General features: G+C 38.6%; 1 protein-coding gene across 3 annotated transcripts in view; it reads left to right on the top strand.

Moving 5' to 3' along the window:
• usp45 (ubiquitin specific peptidase 45) overlaps positions 1-19,903 on the top strand; it is a 99,453-nt gene that overhangs the window by 33,015 nt on the left and 46,535 nt on the right. For all 3 annotated transcript variants that reach the window (XM_072245717.1, XM_072245709.1, XM_072245726.1), the window contains exons 6-8: positions 14,580-14,728; positions 15,282-15,377; positions 15,586-15,716. In XM_072245717.1, coding sequence (XP_072101818.1) covers positions 14,580-14,728; positions 15,282-15,377; positions 15,586-15,716 — 376 coding nt within the window. The remainder of the gene's footprint in view (positions 1-14,579; positions 14,729-15,281; positions 15,378-15,585; positions 15,717-19,903) is intronic.

The following is a 19,903-nucleotide window of genomic DNA, read 5'->3' as shown; positions in this document are numbered from 1 at the left end:
CACTCTTCATGTGTTAACCCTTTCATTCTCATCAACCTCCTCTGGACCTTCTCTGATATCATATCATATATACTTATAGAGTCATGAAACATTAGACCAGTACATTCTATTAAGGAGTGATCCAGATGTTTTTTTTTGGGGGGGGGGGGAGAAAACACTGGTTAGAAACATATGCTAGCTATTGAGTAACCTGCAGTTCATGACAACCCATGGAGTTATCCCATTGCCAAGACAGACACTACTGACGGCACAACAGAAACATAACATGCCACTGAAGGCTTAATTAAATGTTATTATTTTAAAGAAAATATTTATTGGTACCAATGGACGATAGGTGCAGGAGTAGGCCATTCAGCCCTTCCAGCCAGCACCACCATTCACTAAGATCATGGCTGATCATCCACAATCAGTACCCTTTTCCTGCCTTCTCCCCATATCCCTTCACTCCGCTATCTTTAAGAGCTCTGCCTAACTCTTTTTTGAAAGAATCCAGAGAATTGGCCTCCACTGCCTTCTGAGGCAGAGCATTCCACAGAACCACAACCCACCTAGATTATTCTGAAAAGTAATAATTTGCATGCCTTATAATTTGCTTCCTGTTTATCAGTTGACCTTTTTTCAATGATATACATATTTTGAATTCAAGGTTTTATGAAATATTAAGCAAAGAAAGTGATTTTGCTATATTGACAACTGTAATGTAAAAATTGTTATTTTGTGATCAAATGTTGCATTAAGTTGGATGTAGAATCGCTGAGGAGTGCAGTAAAAATCGAGAACAACTGCTTTCAAGGAATTTTCTCTCCAGTATTTGTGCCTGTTGGAAAATAATTAACTTTTATTTCTGAATTTAATACTGTGTTAATAAACTAGCAATACCGTGGATTCTGATTAATTGGGACATATAGGGACCAGTACATTTTGGCCCAATTAAGCTGCTGCCCCAATTAGACGAAGTTTCATGGAAATAATTAAAACACACAAAAAAAGACAAATCATTATTTAAACTAAGGAACAAATTGTGTATTAAATGAAATACAGAACAAATAAGAACACTAACTACACTACTAGAGTATTATAAAACTGTAGTTCCTAATAATTATCAACAGAGGAATTTGTCCTGTGTACACAGCCATGTTCCTTTGATTGACTGTAAATGAACAAAATCAGCGCAGACACCTAGTTCAGATACTGGGCTGCCTTCTTATATTGCATCCTCCAAATCTTCATTTTCATTGTAACATTGAAGAGGGTTGTCGATTCCTTCAAATTCTTTGTAATTCCTTACTTGTTGAAGTAGTGAAATTATTTTATTTCTTCAATAATCATTGCTTTTTGAAGGCAAACACAGGCAACTCACACTACTTAAAAACTATTCGCTCTAAGCACAATGTAGTGTTTAATGGCCACACAAGTTCAGCAACTGTCTCCTGTCCTAGTTAAGCGGCATAGTGTCCCAAATATACAAAGGAAATCTCAGCTATTTTCTCAATTAATTTTTGTTCTTCAAGAGTAGCTTCAAATAAATGGCTAACCTGATTAACCGATGGCCCAAATACTCAGAATCCACTGTATATCTTTAGGGATCATAAATTTGTGTGCTTTAAAATATCTGTAGCTTATATTGTGTATATATTTTGTATTATATGTATATTTATATTATATATTTATGTGTATATGTACACACATTTGTATTTCATGTTTGTGTGTGTGTGTATATATGTGTATATATATATTTTATGTTTAGATGTATAAAATATTGTATGTATTATTTAGAGAGTTAGGTTCATGGCCTTCTGCAATGGGGTGGGGGGGGGGTACTGCACAGGATCGAAAGAAGCTGCAGAAAATTGTGAACTTAATCTGTTCCATTATGGGCACTAGAGTCCATAGTATCCAGGATATATCCAAAGAGTGATCCCTCAAAAAGGTAACATCCATCATTAAGGACCCACATCACCCAGGACATGCCTTCTTCTCTTTGCTACCTTCAGGAAGGAGGTACAGGAGCTTGAAGACACACTCAACAGTTCAGGAACAGCTTCTTCTGCTCTTCCATTAGATTTCTGAATGGGCATTGAACCCATAAACACTACCCCACTACTTTTTATTTTGCTCTATTTTGAATCTCTCTCTCTCTCTCTCTCTCGCTCTCACACACACACACACGCATTCATTCAGTTTTTGTTACTATGTATTGCATTGTACTGTTGCTGCAAAAGCAAAAAAAATCATGACATATGCCTATGATATTAAACCTGATTTTCGCTTGCTTATCATTATTGGAGCAGCACGGTAACATAGTGGTTAGCATAATGCTTTTCAGTACCAGTGACCTGGGTTCAATTCCCGCTGCTGCCTGTAAGGAGTTTGTATGTTCCTCCTGTGACCATCTGGGATTCCTCCAGGTGTTCCAGTTTCCTCCCACAGTCCAAAGACGTACTGGTTGGTGGGTTAATTGGTCATTGTAAATGGTCCTGTGATTAGGCCAGGATTAAATCAGGAGATTACTGGGCAGCACAGCTCGAAGGGCCAGAAGGACTTATTCCATGCTGTCTCACAGATGGATGGACAGACACCAGATTTGAGAAAGATATTTTGTAATCCTTTGCATGATAATTAAAATATGTGTTTGTTATATATTGTGCTGAATTATCCTTTTATTAACTTTGGAAAATTAGGTGGTGTGCGTAATGGCCAGCCAATTCTATATCACTTCAATTCATCCCATTGCTAAAATTTAATTTTGCCTGATATTGTATAAAATGTTTTCCCCTTAATGTGTAATATGTTTATGATTGGCAGGATAGTGCTATTATATCTATATATACTAGATCTTGACATGCATTGAACCTTCCGCTCGCTATTACTAACTGAAAGCTGTAAATGCACAAGTAATTAAACATTAAATGGTGAGAAGATCCAAGTTCTTTTATAAGGTCCTTTATTATTTTAGGATGTGTTTCTTGAGCCAGTAATTTGAAAGACACTCTTATTTTAAAAAGATTGACAATTCCTTTATGATTAATTGAACTTATATGTCAAAGCAACAAAATTAGAAAATTATTAAAACAATTTTTTTTAGTTATGTAAGCTCAAACAAAGTATGAAGATGTGAACTTGCATGTCTAAAGAGGTTGATATGAAAGTGTTAGCTTAAGACTGCATTAGGAAGAGTATTTCATATTTAATGTCTACTAAGGGAAAGATAAGGAAGATACAGAGAAAGTTAGGGTGAAGCGTATAAAATTCCATTAAGTTCAACAATTATCAACCCCAGTGAAATGGAAATTAAGATATGAAACTGCTGGAGGCTGAGAAGCTTAACAAATGTAGTAAGTTTGGATTTCAACATTTACTAAGGTACAGTGAATTTGAAGACATGGGACTAAGTTTTAAGTGATCTGAAAAAAATTCTCTTTTTTTAAGTAAATGTAAAAATATGGATAACAGAAGAGGGATATGAATGTTGGGCTCTTCAGTAAGTAATCTCAATCTTAGCAGATTCCCTACTCTCATCTTACTTACTCCCCGTGTCCCTTGATCCCTTTAGCACTGCTATAAAATCAGTTAAAAAAGTTTCTTCCGATTTTATTATCATCTAGTCTTGTGCATTCCGTAAGACCAAGCAGACTTGGACTCCACAGCTGCCACTGCCAAAGAATTCCATGGATTCACACTCTCTAGCTAAAGAAATTCTTCCTCATCTCCATTCTAAAAGGATGGCCCTCTATTCTGAGGCTGTGTGCCCTGGTCTTAGACTCTCCCACCATAAGAAACATCCTCTCCATAGCCATTCTATCAAGGCTTTTCATCATTCGAGAGGTTTCAATGAGCTCACCCCTTATTCTTCTGTGAATTCTAGTAAATATAGGCCCAGAGCCATCAAACATTCTTCATATGACAAGCCATTCAATTGGGAATCATTTTCATGAACTTCCTTTGAACCCTGTCCAATTTCAGCACATCCTCTCTTAAACTAAGGGGATCAAAACTGCTTACAATACTGCAAGTGAGGCCTCACCAGTGCTTTATAAAGTCCCAACATGCATCCTTACTTTTATATTCTAGTCCTCTTGAAATGAATTGTAGCATTGCATTTGCCTTCCTCACCACAAACTCAACCTACAATTAGCCTTTAGGGAATCCTGCACAAGGACTCACAAGTCCCTTTGTGCCTCAGTTTTTTCTGTGTTCTCTCCATTTAGAAAATAGTCAATCCTTTCATATGTTCTACCAAAGTGCAAGACCGTACCCTTCCCAATCCTGTATTCTATCTGCCATTTCTTTACCCATTCAACTAGTATAAGTCATTTTGTAGCCTCTCTATTTCCTCAAAGCTATCTGCCCCTCCACCTATCTTCATATTGCCTAAAAAAGCCACCAATTCCATCATCCTAATCATTGACATATGACGTAAAAAGAATCGGTTCCAACACAGACCCTTGTGAACACCACTGGTTACTGGCAGCTGACCAGAACAGGTTCCTTTTATTCTCACTCTGCCTCCTACCAATCAGCCACTACTTTATCCATACTCGAATCTTTCTTGTAATACTATGGGCTTGTAGCTTGATAAGCAGCCTCATGTATGCCAACTTGTCAAAGGCTTTCTGAAAATCCAAGTACACAACATCAGCTGATTCTCCTTAGTATATCCTGCTTGTTATTTCTTCAATGAATTCCAACAGATTTGTCAGGCAAGATTTTCCCTTGAGGAAACCATGCTGACTGCAGTCTATTTTATCATGTGCCTCCAAATACCCTGGGACCTTATCCTTAATAATCAATTGCAACATCTTCCCAACCACTGAGGTCAGATTAACTGGCCTATAGTGTTCTTTCTTCTGCCTCTCTCCCTTCTTGAAGATTGGGATGATACTTGCAATTTTCCAGTCTTCTGCAACCATTCCAGAATCTAGTAGTTCTTGAAAGATCATTACTCATGTCTCCACGATCTCTTCAGTCACCTCTTTCAGAACCTGGGGTGTACACCATCTGGTCCAGATGACTTAGCTGCCTTCAGACCTTTGTTTCCCAAGAACCTTCTCTGTAGTTCAGAGGTGATAACATTGTGGAACAGAATATCTGAAGTTCATTCAACAGAAGATCGTGCCAGGTGTTAACAAAGTACTTTAATCCTTGTTAGCAAGGGTAAATACAGGGGTATTGGCTCTATTACAATAATTAGAAAGATTTTTATTGTTATTTATTTTGAGATACGGCATCAAACAGGCCCTTCTGACCCACTGAGTCACGCGGCCCAGCAACCCACTGATTTAACCCTAGCCTAATCACAGGAGAATTTACAACGACTAATTAACCTACTAACCAGTAAGCTTGACTGTGGAAGGAAACGGGAGCACCTGGAGGAAACCCATGCGCACACAGGAAGAATTTACAACCTTTCCCTCAGAGAACTGTGGAATTGAAGTGACACCAGAAGCTGTAATAGCGTCATACTAACCTATACGCTACCATGGTGCCCTATATGAACAGGTATAATAAATGTATATGCCAATAACATCAGCACCAGGGGGAAATCACAGAAAGACCTCAGGGTACAACAAAAACACATTCCTGGGAACTGCTCATAAGCTGAACTGTTCCCAAGTCAGAAATGAGCTATGAGAGAGGATCACAGAAACAGCAGTGATGTGAGAGTGAGCAGGCTCAGGAAGAGTCCGCTCTGTGTTTCCAGATCTGCTCTGCACGATTCAGTCCTGGAGTAATGTAGCTTAGAGATAGCGTGGAAGGTGGGAAGGTGGGGGGGGGGGCAGGGGCAAGGCATGCAGAAATACCGTTATCACCCAGCGGAAGATGCCTGCAGCCCACAGCAGCAGGTAGATTCATCCCCATCCTTCCCACTGGTCTTTCAAACCCTCGTTCCTACGTATAGCTTGTTCATTAGCTGGGTGCTGTAACTGGGGACAACCTATACTACTGTTGCTGGCTTGTCACTTGACAGTGCTAAACTTATTTCTGCAGTTCACTGCCATCCTTCACATCTTCCTCTGAAGTGACAGTTTTGAAGTTGTAAAAGGCTGCCAATCATTTAATTGTGATTTTGAATAATTACATTTCTTTGAATTTATTTAAAATATTTCATTAGGAAACTAGAGCTTCAGAATTTATTATTACCTCAGAATTAATATGCTGCACAAAAACATATGATTATCAGACTGTCACCTCTGTGAACAGTACAGGACAGTTGCAGGCCCTATGACCCACAATGTTGTGCTGATCCAATTAAATTAGTAATCCAATGGAATAATAATCCAATTAATCTCTTCTGTCTACACCATGTCCATATCCTTCCATTTTTCTCACATTCATGTGCCCATCTAAACATCTCTTAAAAGTCTGAAATGCTTCTGCCTCTAGCACCACCCCAGGCAGTGCATTCCAGGCACTGTGTTTAAAAAAAAAAAAAAAAATTGCTCCTCACATCTCCTTTGAAATTACCCCCTCTCAACTTAAAATGCATATCCTCTAATATTAGACATTATAACCCCTCGAAAAAAGGTGTTGTCTGTATCTATGTACTCAATCTGTGCCTCTCATAATTTTATAAACGTTTGTCAGATCTCCCCTTAGCCTCTGCCGACCCAGAGAAAACAACCCAAGTTTGTTCAACCTCTTGTTACAGCACAAGCCCTCTAATCCATACTCTACTCTGCAGTATTTGTTCCTATTGCCAAGTTGTTTTCTAATTATTCTAATTAACTTTAATTCTTACTGAATAGATAACATGCTTATGCGATTTGACAATTGTGAATTAAATTGTTCCTTTTTTGTTTTAATACTCAAAGGAACAACTGTGGTCTATGCTACTTGTGTTAAGATGTCATTTAGCTATGAAGCTGAATGCATTTATTGAGTTTGCCCTGTGGATATGCTCCGCAGCGCCAGGACAATCCATATTTGGTGGCTGAGCAAGAACCAGGTGGTGCTGTAAAGCTTAGCACAGTGAAGCGTAGACAGATCCAGGCTTGACATTTGCCATTCTGTAGTGCTGCAGGGAAGAGAAAAATCTGCTTTTCCATATGTTTCTGGTTTATTTTTTGCCTGCAGTTTGGTCCAGATGGCAATGTGAACATTGTTTACCTTGCAATGCTGCCCCAGATGTGGGATTCATCCATGGGCATTTCACAGCCGCCTGCCTCTTTCTAAGAATATGTTGGCATAATAAATTTTTAACTTATTAGATAATTTTACATGCAAATACTGTGGTTTAATAAACTAAATATTGCTTGCAGAGTACTTCCATATCAGCATCAGAATCAGGTTTAATATCACTAGCATATATAGTGAATTTGTTGCTTATGACAGCAGTACATAAAAAAACAACCTATTAATTACAATAAGAAATACATTAAAATATGTGATGCAAACAAGGAGCATAAAACACGAAAGTAATTTACGAGGGTTCACCGTCCATTTGGAAATCTGATGGTGGAGGGGAAGAAGCTGTTCCTAAAATGTTGAGTATGTGCCTTCAGGCTCCTGTACCTCCTCTTTGATGGGTAGCAATGAGAATAGTGCATGTGCTGGGTGATGGGGTCCTTAATGATTGATGCCGTTTAATAATAAATTAAGTCAATTCAAGTCACTTTTTATTGTCATTTCGACCATAACTGCTGGTACAGTACACAGTAAAAATGAGACATTTTTCAGGACCACGGTGCTACATGAACAATACAAAAACTACACTGAACTACATAAAACAACACAGAACTACACTAGACTACAGACTGACCCAGGACTGCATAAAGTGCACAAAACAGTGCAGACATTACAATAAATAATAAACAAGACAATAGGCACAGTAGAGGACGTTAGGTTGGTGTCAGTCCAGGCTCTGGGTATTGAGGAATCTGATGGCTTGTGGGAAGAAACTTTAGATAGTCTGGTCGTGAGAGCCCGAATGCTTTGGTGCCCTTTGCCAGATGGCAGGAGGGAGAAGAGTTTGTATGAGGGTGCGTGGGGTCCTTCATAATGCTGTTTGCTTTACGGATGCAGCGTGTGGTGTAAATCTCTGTAATGGCGGGAGGAGAGACCCCACTGATCTTCTCAGCTGACCTCACTATCTGCTGCAGGGTCTTGCGATCCGAGATGGTGCAATTTCTGAACCAGGCAGTGATGCAGCTGCTCAGGATGCTCTCAGTACAACCTCTGTAGAATGTGGTGAGGATGGGGAGTGGGAAATGGACTTTTCTCAGCTTTCGCAGAAAGTAGAGACACTGCTGGGCTTTCTTTGCTGTGGAGCTGGTGTTGAGGGACGAGGTGAGATTCTCTGCCAGGTGAACACCAAGAAATTCAGTGCTCTTAACGATCTCTGCAGAGGAGTCATCGATGTTCAGTGGAGAGTGGTCGTTCCGTGTCCTTCTGAAGTATAGATAATGAAGTAGAGATTAAAAACATAATGGAAATTTGTTTATATTTTTCGATGTTTGGTATTTAGTGTTCTGCATGTACAAGACTACTTCAGTTTGAGTAACAATCCACACTCAGAGTTTCAAATGTTAAAAGGTACATTTATTATCAAAGTATTTATACAGTGTACAATCTTGAGATTCGTCCTCCTGCAGGCAGCCACGAAACAAAGAAACATCATGGAACCATACAAAGAAAACATCAAACACCCAACACACAAAGAAAGGAGCAAATCATGCAAACAGCAAAAAGCAACCACGTACCACACAGAACATTGCATTGTAATGGTAATTGAGTGGGAAGATGGGGCTGAGTCCTCCTAATTCATTTGGACCAGTGTAAGGAGTTATCCCTATGATCATAGTTATTTTTACTGGTGTGACACCAGTACTATGTTGCTGCAAATATAGATCTGGTCTGACAATTTACCCTCTTTGAGTGCCTAAAGGCAATAAAAGATTCCTTTAAGAAACTTGAAACCACTCCTTGTCTATGTAATGGATGGATCTTTTGAATCTGCAGGTATTACATTGGTTTTGGGTTGATTTTTATTGGTATTTTGGTTCTGAATATAAATGAATATATGATCAATAAAGAAATGTGCCAGGTCTAAATATACATTACCCTAAATATACATTACCCTTTGATCACCCTTAGTCCCTGGTAAATGTGGATCACTTTCCATAATCTCAGGGGCCCTATCTTGCTGAGGACAGAAGTTGATGTTGAAGTCTATCATTACTTCAACATTAACTTCCTCAGGACTCTCACTGCCAGGTTCAGAAACAGTTATTACTCCTCAACCAGGAAGCTCTTGAACCAGAAAGGATAACTTCACTCAATTTCACTTGCCCCATCACTGAACTGTTCTTACAAGCTGTAGACTCACTTTCAAGAATTATTCATCTCATATTCTTGGTGTGTATGTATGTGTGTGTGTATTTATTTATTTATTATTTTCTCTTTTGTATTTACAATGTTTGTTGTCTTTGCACTTTGGTTGTTTGTATTGTTGAATGCAGTCTTTCATTGATTCTATTGTGTTTCTTGGATTTATTGTGCGAGAAAATGAATCTCGGTTGTACAGTATATGATGGCAAATATGTACTTGGATAATTAATTTATTCTACTTTCAATATGATACCACAGCCTATGGCTGTCTGACCAGGAAAAAGGACTCTTCAAACATCAGGATCTGAAAAACTCAGCACAAATTCATGGTCTGCTGAACAACAGGTATCCTTACCTTCCTGAAAAATGCATTACATACAGCAAGCACTGCGGAATGTTATTGCAACATCCATTGGCAAGATATTCCCTTCCTCAGGCCAACATCCCAGCTGATTGTGAAGCTGTTTTGGGATCATGGGGGAAAACAAAATCAAGTTGTACCTAAAAACTGGAATGAGCATTTACCTAAAAAGTTTGAAAGTTAAAGGTTGGAGCAACCACATTTCATCTAGTTTATAATATTGGAACTGTAATTGAAGCAGGTTCTTGTACTCTGTCAGGTTTGTCAGAGATGTTGAAATAAATTGCCTAGATACAGGGACGTGTAACCGTTCTGGTTGTCCCATTATAGGGAGGTTATTAAGACTTTCGAGAGGTTGCAGAAGTGGTTTACCAGGATGCTGCCTGGATTAGAGGGCATGTGCCATAATGAAGGGTTGGACAAACTTGGATTGTTTTCTCTGGAGCAGCAGAGGTTGTGGAGAGGTTTATAAGAATATGAGAGGCATAAATAGACTAGGCAGACAGTATCCTTTACCAAGGTTGAAATATATAATGGCAGACTGCATGCGCTTAAGGTGAGGGAATAATTTTAAAGGAGATGCAAGGGGCAAGTTTTTTTTTAACATAGAAGGTGAGTGTTAGGTGCCTGGCGTGGTGGTTAGAGGCTTTTAAGAGATGTGTGGATAGGCACACGATTGTGAGGAAAATGGTAGGATATGGACAATCGTGTAGGCAGAGGGGATTAGTTGGCCATTTGGTTACTAGTTTATTTGGTTCAGCACAGCATGGTGGGCTGTAGGTCCTGGTCCTGTTCCTGTGCTGTACTGTTCTGTGTTCTATGTAATACTGATGTTTTTGACAGAATTTGACTTTGTGTAGTTTAAGGGAAAATGAATGCCTGGCATTAAAGCATAATCCAAACTTGGTAACTTCAGCAATAATGAAATTGTGAGATACATTATTATGGTGAGATAAAATAAAAATGCTAAAAATATCAAAAAGTTTTTTTAAGAGTGTATTTCTGGAGGGAGAGGAGAACTTATATTTGTTCGCATGTCAAATGAGTCTTTGAGAGGCTTATAAGAAACAATTTTAAAAAGCTAATCACTTTCAAAAACTCTACTTATGTTCTCAGTATTATTTATTTTTTTATGTACACAATTTGTCTTATTTTGAACATTGGTGAACTGTCAATCTTTGTTAATATAGGTTTTCATAAATTATATTGTATTTCTTTATTTTTCTGTAAGTACCTGCAAGAAAATGTATCTCAAGGTAGCATACATACTTTGATAAAAAAAATTTGCTTTGACTTCGACTTGAACATTTGACAATTAGCACTATGCTACCATACCAAAGCACCTTATTCTCCTGTACAAGTAAATTTTATGTTAATTCAGCAGGATAAATGCGTAGAATTAACTGGCCCAAAAACTTTCTACATAAGTACGTTCTCTTATGATTAGATTCCTACCCTTAACATGCAAGAGAATGTTAATATAAGGCAAGTCGAATATGAGCCATTAATCCACTCATCCACTGTGTTTTCTGTTGTCTATCAGTTAGATTTTAACATGCTATCTACATTATCTTTGTACTGCTCATTGTTGCTAAACTCCAAATAGGTCAAATGTCTTTATTTGCAGAATCTTTTGCCAAATGAAAGTTGGAATATAGTGGACTATGGCAGTCAGGTCTATGCTATTCCTGTAGGCTAGAAATTAACGATGCTCGTCTCTTCCCTGCCCTCTCGGCTCTTAAGTGATACGGCAAATAGATTTACAAGGTCTCCATGCTGGTTGCACTTCCTATTGGGACATTTTGGACATCTGTTTTGCTTTCTAGTATGATTCAAGCACTGCTTCCTTTTGCAGCTGCACCCTACCCAGCAGATCTTGGTGCTCGCGGCAAAAAACTTTCAGCTGTTATCTGATGACAGAAACTATGTTCATATTTGAATGTATAATATTAATCCTATTAAAGCTAAAACTACTTGTGCACAACAGTCTGTAATGTGTGTGTGATTGCATAAAATTTAAAAAAATAAATGCAACTTATTAGATAATTTTTCCCAATTGAAACAGTAATCGCGATATATTTCAAGTAATCAAGGCTGTAAACCAAATATTATTTGTCATTTCAAGCCAACTTTTGTTAGGATAGATTGAGATTCTTAGGAATCCGCATTCTGTGAGATTTATTTGTGACGAAAACATACTTTTTATTTTGTAATACATAAAATTAAAGAAAAATGCATTCTTTGTGACTTCCTAGATTTTTGCGGGAGATTTTTCATTACTAATTGGTTCAGCTCAGCATTGTGGGCCAAAGGGCTTGTTCTGTGCTGTACTGTTCTCTGTTCTATTTTTTGCTACCAATTTGTTTAGAATTTTGCTAGCAGGAAAGTTTTATGTGCACTATTAATACTTGCCTATTTTTTTAAATAAATTGATTTAAATGCAGGGTTACAAGTTATATTAGTTTGTATATCTCTCAACATAATCACTTTCCAAGTATATTTTAATTTTGCATGTTCTGTAGGTATTATTTTTCAAGGTAACATTAATTTGCTTCTTGCTACCTTGCACCAAGCACTTTCTATGCAAGCATAATCAATATGACACAACTCCGCACCAGGTTCCCAAAGCACTGTTTAGTTAAGAAAGCAATTCATTAGTTTCAAACTCCTAGCAGTGCACAACTCGCACAACCATCGCATAGTCCTAGAACAAATCTTACGCAATCAAGAAAAATTACCAGGGCCTCTTCTTTCTGACGAGACTGAAGAGAGCTGGACTTTTACATAGAAACATAGAAAATAGGTGCAGGAGTAGGCCATTTGGCCCTTCGAGCCTGCACCGCCATTTATTATGATCATGGCTGATCATCCAACTCAGAACCCCGCCCCAGCCTTCCCTCCATACCCCCTGACCCCCGTAGCCACAAGGGCCATATCTAACTCCCTCTTAAATATAGCCAATGAACTGGCCTCAACTGTTTCCTGTGGCAGAGAATTCCACAGATTCACCACTCTCTGTGTGAAGAAGTTTTTCCTAATCTCGGTCCTAAAAGGCTTCCCCTCTATCCTCAAACTGTGGCCCCTCGTTCTGGACTTCCCCAACATCGGGAACAATCTTCCTGCATCTAGCCTGTCCAATCCCTTTAGGATCTTATACGTTTCAATCAGATCCCCCCTCAATCTTCTAAATTCCAACGAGTACAAGCCCAGTTCATCCAGTCTTTCTTCATACGAAAGTCCTGCCATCCCAGGAATCAATCTGGTGAACCTTCTTTGTACTCCCTCTATGGCAAGGATGTCTTTCCTCAGATTAGGGGACCAAAACTGCACACAATACTCCAGCTGTGGTCTCACCAAGGCCTTGTACAACTGCAGTAGTACCTCCCTGCTCGTACTCGAATCCTCTCACTATAAATGCCAGCATACCATTCGCCTTTTTCACCGCCTGCTGTACCTGCATGCCCACATTTTCACATCCATACTCACGTCCTAACATGCTACATCACTGCATGCTCTGGAGACTGTACTTCAGCAGACAGAAAGGCTTTATAATGGGTCGTCAAAACTGCCCAGTGCATCAACAGCATCAGCCTACCCACTATCAAGGACATACAGTGTATACGGAAAAAGGCCAGCAATATCATTAAGGATGTCACCCACTCTGCTCATGGACATTTAGTCCCGCTCCCGTCAGGGAGGTGGTTATGTAACATCACACCAGGACCACCAGACAAGAACAGTTATGTTCTCTAAGCAGTAAGGCTGATCAATACCTCCACCCACTAACCTACCCCACCATATCCCCAACCACCACTACTTTATCATTTCCTGTCAGTCACCTTATGTACAGACACTTCTGTATCTAGCATCACTTTATGCACATATAATCAATCTACGTATTTGTATCTATATTTATTTTTTATATTATTGTGTTCTTTATCTTAGTGTATTTTTATATGCTGCATCAGATCTGGAGTAGCAATTATTTTGCTCTCCTTTTCACTTGTGTACTAGAAATTACATGAAACAATCTTGAATCCTGAATCTTGTTTCCTTGAATTTGTCATGGTAGGTTGACGTCACAAAGTGTTCTCCCCTAATCATAATGCAGAACCACTTCTCAAACTGTTTATAAATATAATCCTGCTTGCTTGGCCTAGGGTTAAAATCATTTAGTGCTTATTTGGTTGCCTCTTGGATAAATTCGTTATTTTCTTTTGCTGCTTGAGGTGGAGAAGTGAAAACCTTTAGATCCAAGTTGTGCCTCTTTAAGTTCATCTTCTTTGCCTTCATAGCATTTCAGAATTGTTCTTGATTATAGCCAATTCAAACCATAAACTAATGTATGAAAATACTTAAATTGGTAAGCAAATAGAAGTATTGCATTTCTGGACATACTTCAGAATTGAAGATATATTGGGTTTTAGGCTGATATGTAGGTTGAAGGCCAAAAAATGTGAACAGTAACTTTTAAGATGGATCCTGGATAAGGGGGAAATCCATATATAACATATAATAAAAAAGAACATTTGAAATATTCTTAAATATTTTCCATTACCTGAATATAAGCACACAAGATTCTTTAGCTGCTGGAAATTTTGAGCAACATACACAAGATGCTGAAGGAACTCATGAAATCAGGCAGCATCTATGGAAAGGAGTAAACAGTCGACATTTCTTACCGAGACCCTCCATTTCATCAGGAAATATCAACTGTTTTATTCCCCTCCATAGATGCTGCCTGATTTGCTGCTTTCGTAAGCATTTTGTGCGTGTATTGCACTTTGGCTGAAAATGACTGTTTTGTTCATAAGCATTTTTTGGTATATATCATGAGTGCTATATTTGTAGCTTACCAACGTTCTTGAAAAAAATCCTTTTCTCCTTTAAGGTTTAAGTTCTAATTCGATGAAAGTTCAAGATGAAAACTCAGATGGTGGTGAAACAGTGAGAGGAAAACATACAATCAGTAATGCAGCCGTTCCTGTCAAAGGGCTGAGCAATTTAGGAAATACTTGCTTTTTTAATGCTGTTATGCAGGTAAGCAACTGAGACTCAATACTGCTGTTTTCTCCACATTTCTAGTCTGTTCGCTTTCCATTTCCCTTTTGTTACACATCTACACAGTAATGAATTTCTGGAAATAATTCAAAAATATTTTGCATTTGCAAAGAGGAAAATATACACAAAGCACTAAGGGGGAATCAAATGTTGTTTCGCAAATATATTTAAATTGGTATATTTGAAAATGGGATTATTTCACTCATTTTATAGATAATGGTACTCCTGGAACTCGAAGCAGTGTTAACAAAATGGGAAGTATAAAAACTTTGTAATAATTTGGAAACTTAGTTTCAGATATGATAGGGAATAAGGAATGCCAATCCTGAAAGGTCTCGGCCCAAAATGTCAATTGTTTATCCCCTCCATGGATGCTGCCTGACTTGCTGAGTTCCTTCAGTGTTTTGTGTGTTACTTTGGGATTTGCAACATCTGCAGAATCTCTTGTGTTGCATGTGTGATACTTAGGTTTCTTCATTGCTATTGCATATGTGATACAACAAATTATGTTTTAACTTTTTTTTTGTTTTAGAACATGGCTCAGACCCATATACTCAATGATCTTATGCATGACATGAAGGAAAAGGGAACAAAATTAAAGATCTGTCCACCTATGGAATCAAATTTGGTAGGTGATGCGACTTCTCCTGGTTAAAATTAACTTCAGTTTCCAATTCTAATTCTGGAGTTGAGCCAAGATGGATTCAAAATCCTGACTCGTAATTGGAATAAAAAAAATCATTACTAAGTGAATTCAGTTTTGATTTATTTCTGCAAACAAGAATGGCAGTTATACTGGAATACTAATTTCTATTTAATATATCATTTGTGCTCAGGATCCGTTGATGGTGATACTTCCCAGCCCTGGATCTTTGACCTCAGCTGTGCATTTACTTCTTCATAGTATGAAAGAAGCAGGAAAAGGGCCACTCGTACCAAGAATTCTTTTCAATCTGTTATGTCAGAGGTAATTGTATTTTTGCGGCATCTTGAAATATTCAACAACTTGCAATCTCTAGGATATAAGGGAGGAATTTGGCCTGCACAGTAGCGTAGGAGTTAGTGTATTGCTAATGCAGCACCAGCAACCAGGGTTCAATTCCCATCACTGTCTGTAAGGAGCTTGTACGTTCTCCCTGTGATTGTGTGGGTTTCCTCTGGGTGCTCCAGTTTCCTCCCACATTCCAAAGACGTCTGAGTTAGTATGTTAATTGGTCACATGGGTGTAATTGGGTGGCATGGGCTCATTGGGCCGAAGGGCCTGTTATCGTGCTGTACCTCCAAATAAAATGTGTTTTGGGGTTTATGTACTGCAAGGTCACGCACTCACCAAAAGCATATTATGAAGACACATGTTTTGTACAATATAAAGTACTCTTGCTAGAAATACAAAATAAAAATAGAAGTACTGAAAATGTGCATCAGGTTATGTCTTAAAGCTGAAACAACACAATTTATTTTTTGTTTGTCCACCACCACATTCCCTGTTCTTCTGATCTCCCACTGTCACTAGACTCCTCCCTCTGTAAGTTTGGCTGTGGCATCATGTAAGGTAGACATGAAAAATTATGTCTAAATATTTTAAAAAATCACTTCACTAACAATAGTCTCCTTTATTAACAGTAGCTAAAAAGAAAATTTTCACTAAAATATGTTGAGCCAAACATATTGTTGTAGCTTCATAGGCCTAACATTTTTAAGATTATTCTGTTTTTTTTATGTTTTTATGCCTAATTGCTTAACTCTTAAATATCACAATGTAACTTTGCATAAATTTCCATGTGTTTTGATGATTTTTCACATAAAATCTACCATCCATGCTTTCTTCATGCTGCTGCCATCAGGAAGAAGGTACAAGAGCCTTGGGTCCCACACCACCAGGTTCAGGAAAAGTTATTACCCCTCAACCTTCAAGCTCCTGAACCAGAGTGTATGACTTCACTCCTCTCAACACTGAACTGTTCCCACAACCTATGGGCTCACTTCTGGGACTCTTCATCTCATGTTCTCGATATTCATTGCTTATTTATTATTATTATTATTATTATTTTGTATGTCTTTTTTTCATTTTGTATTTGCATAGTTTGTTGTCTTTTGTACATTGGTTGTTTGTCCGTATTGTGAGGGTTTTCATTGACTCTATTGTGTTTCTTTGTATTTACTGTGAATGCCCACAATAAAATGAATATCAGGGTTGCATATAGTGACATATACTATATGTACTTTGATAATAAATTTACTTTGAACTTTGAAGTAATGGCAAAAAAGGCATAGGGGAAAAAAAGTTATCCATTAATACTTTATAATAATGAAGTATATTTAAATTAGTTTTTAATAAATATCTACATAACCATTGATGAGTATTCCAAAGATACCATCACTTCCTGCTGCTTTGTAAGTTATCTATTTATGTTATTAAACCCTTGAACTATAAGATGTTTAATTTTAAGTCACTAGTAAATCTCAAAGCGCAAATTTTACAGAAGTGAGAGTACACCCCAACGCCAAGCAGAAGTATGTGATCCTCAACAATTTTTTGCATTTCTGCATATATTTTCTTCATTAATTAATGTCACTCCTTCCTTCTGTGCAGCAAGGACATCTGCTGCCTTAGGATCTGTGAGTGTAGCAGTGAAAGTAACTAGTGTTTGACATCAGCTGAGCAGTAGTTCTGAGTGGATGTCATCCTGAGCCAATAGTCAGTGGTGTCTTCCACTTGAGACTTTTGCCCTTGAGAAGGGAATTGCACTTGCAGGCAACAGTCTTTCTGGTTTTGTGACAAGAGTCTGTGAAAGTGAAATCAAGAGAAGTCTAAATGTAAAATTATTTAGTTCTAGCAATGTTTTACTGTTGCAGGCAGTACCACAGTTGTCAGTTACAACTTACATTTAATTTGCAGTCTAGATCTTAACCTATTAGGTTGTCTACCTATTAAATGATGCCAATGGCTTGCGTCTCAAATAACCTCTGAAAACCAAGTCCATCTCTTGGCCTTCGTAGGTGGCTTAGCTACCAAGCTGGCAGAATCATTTCTACTGACACGAGAGGAGTACGGTCATGTTACTGGTGCCTTCAGGCAGATGGGGCTCACCCGCTGTGATTGGCAACTTCTCCAGGAGAAGAAAAACTCTGATCTCAAACTTTTACTGCCTTACAGCTATATCCAGTCATGGGAAAGGTTTTGGGAGTAAACCCGAGGGAAAAATCCAGAGTTGAGGTCCCCTAAGACAGTCCTGCATTGTTCAATGCTGAGTGGCAACTCCTATGACACTGCTGGTGCCAAACTGTATTGGTCTCTGCCGTTCCTTTGGATTCATCAGATGCACGGAGAGGGGGAGCCTGCTGCACGGGTAACAGCTTCCTCTCCATGTCGTACTGTCCTGGCTTGTATACAGCTAAGACGCAACATCCATGGTTGGCACTGACCCACGGAGGGCCTCTCTCCATTTGATCTTGTGAAGATGAGTTAACTGTTCTCCCTTGTCTAGTTGTACAGAGCTGCACATGGGATGGGCAGACTGACTGACATCTTAGCTCGTAGGCACGAGTAAAATAGTGATATCATCATATCACAAAGCAGGAAATGTGGTTGTGAGATGATGCCATATGAGTGACATTTAGATGCTGACAACAGATCAGTGCTCTCACTGGATTCAAGAAGATGGACAACAGACAAGAGCAAATAGCAGCCCAAATGCATGTTTTAAATTTAGAAGTCTTGGTGTAGCAGTTAACCAAGGTGGTTGTTGGAATGGAAGCTCTAGACCTTTCTTCCTTCAATGTTCTATTGTCTTGTTTCATCGAGAGCAGGTGTTCCTAACCTTTTTCATGCTGTGGACAACCAGTAATAAAATACTGGTCATATTTATCTATTTTTGTTTCATTTGAAAGATCACTAAGTGTTCTTTTTAAATAATTCCTTCTGATCTATTAAAGCAGAACACCAGAGAGTAACAACAACACTACATAATATGTGTACTACATAATACTCCCTTTACTGGATTATGTTCTCAGGATGGAAGGAAAATTGAAACTAAGAGGCTGAAGGAACTCATCAAGACAGGCAGTATTTATGGAGGGGAATTAGATCTAAGATTGTTTTATGTTATTACCAGTACACATTTTTAAATTCTTAGAAAATGTTTCAAAGTTTATAGTCAGGGATTTAAGTCGTTCCAAGCTTCGCTAATTCAGCACTGCTGAACTCTTAGAGAAAATTACTTTTAATCTGCCAGCAGCAGAGTTAATTGTAGTGCTCAGCGGAGTAGAGATTCTGTGAACTACCAACACCACAACAGCAACCTGGCCTTGGTGGCCCAGCCGAGGAAACAGCAGATACAGGCAGCGTGGGAGGAAGCAGAAATGTGGCTAGAGAGCCGAGGCACCAGCTAGGGTCAGAAGTTAAAAGTAAATTTACTATCTGAGTACATGTGTATCCGCCATATACTACCCTGAGATTTATCTTCTTGCAGGCATACGCAGTAGATCCAAGAAATACAATAGAATCAATGAAAGACTGCATTCAACAGGACAGAATGTGTAAAAGACAACAAATTACAAATATAAAAGAAAGAAAAAATAATAATAAATATCGATAAAATTAGATGAAGAGTCCTTGAAAGTAGGTCCATAGGTTGTGGGAACAGTTCAGTGTGGGGCAATTGAAGTTATTCTCTCTGGTTTAATAGCCTGATGGTTGAGTGGTAATAACCGTCCCTGAACTTAGCAGTGTGGGTCCCGAGGCTTCTGTACCTTCCTGAAAGCAGCATCAAGAAAAGAGCATGGCTTGGATGGTGGGCGTCCTTGATGATGGATGCCGCTCTCCTGCGACAGCGCTTCGCATAGATGCACTCAGTGATGGAGAGGGCTTTATGCATGATGGACTAGGTCATTTCCTGTACTTCTTGTAGAATTTTCGATTCAAGGGCTAAAAGCTAACCTGACCCAGGCCAGCGGTACCATCACCATTCCTGGACAATGTCCACTCACTTGAATATGAAATGGAGTCACTGAGAATGAAGGCACAGAAAGAGATAATAAACTGCTCTGATTTGCACTGAAATATGGCTAAACAGCATCATGCCCGACTCAGTCAGCGTTTCAAGCAGAGGCCCTTTATCAGGACTCTTATCTGTCAAATTATAAGGGAACTCA

This window comes from Mobula birostris, chromosome 2 (assembly GCF_030028105.1).
Source record: "Mobula birostris isolate sMobBir1 chromosome 2, sMobBir1.hap1, whole genome shotgun sequence".
NCBI lineage: Eukaryota > Metazoa > Chordata > Chondrichthyes > Myliobatiformes > Myliobatidae > Mobula > Mobula birostris.
The sequence above is the reverse complement of the archived record's forward strand: the minus strand, read 5'-3'. Positions and strand labels throughout refer to the sequence as shown.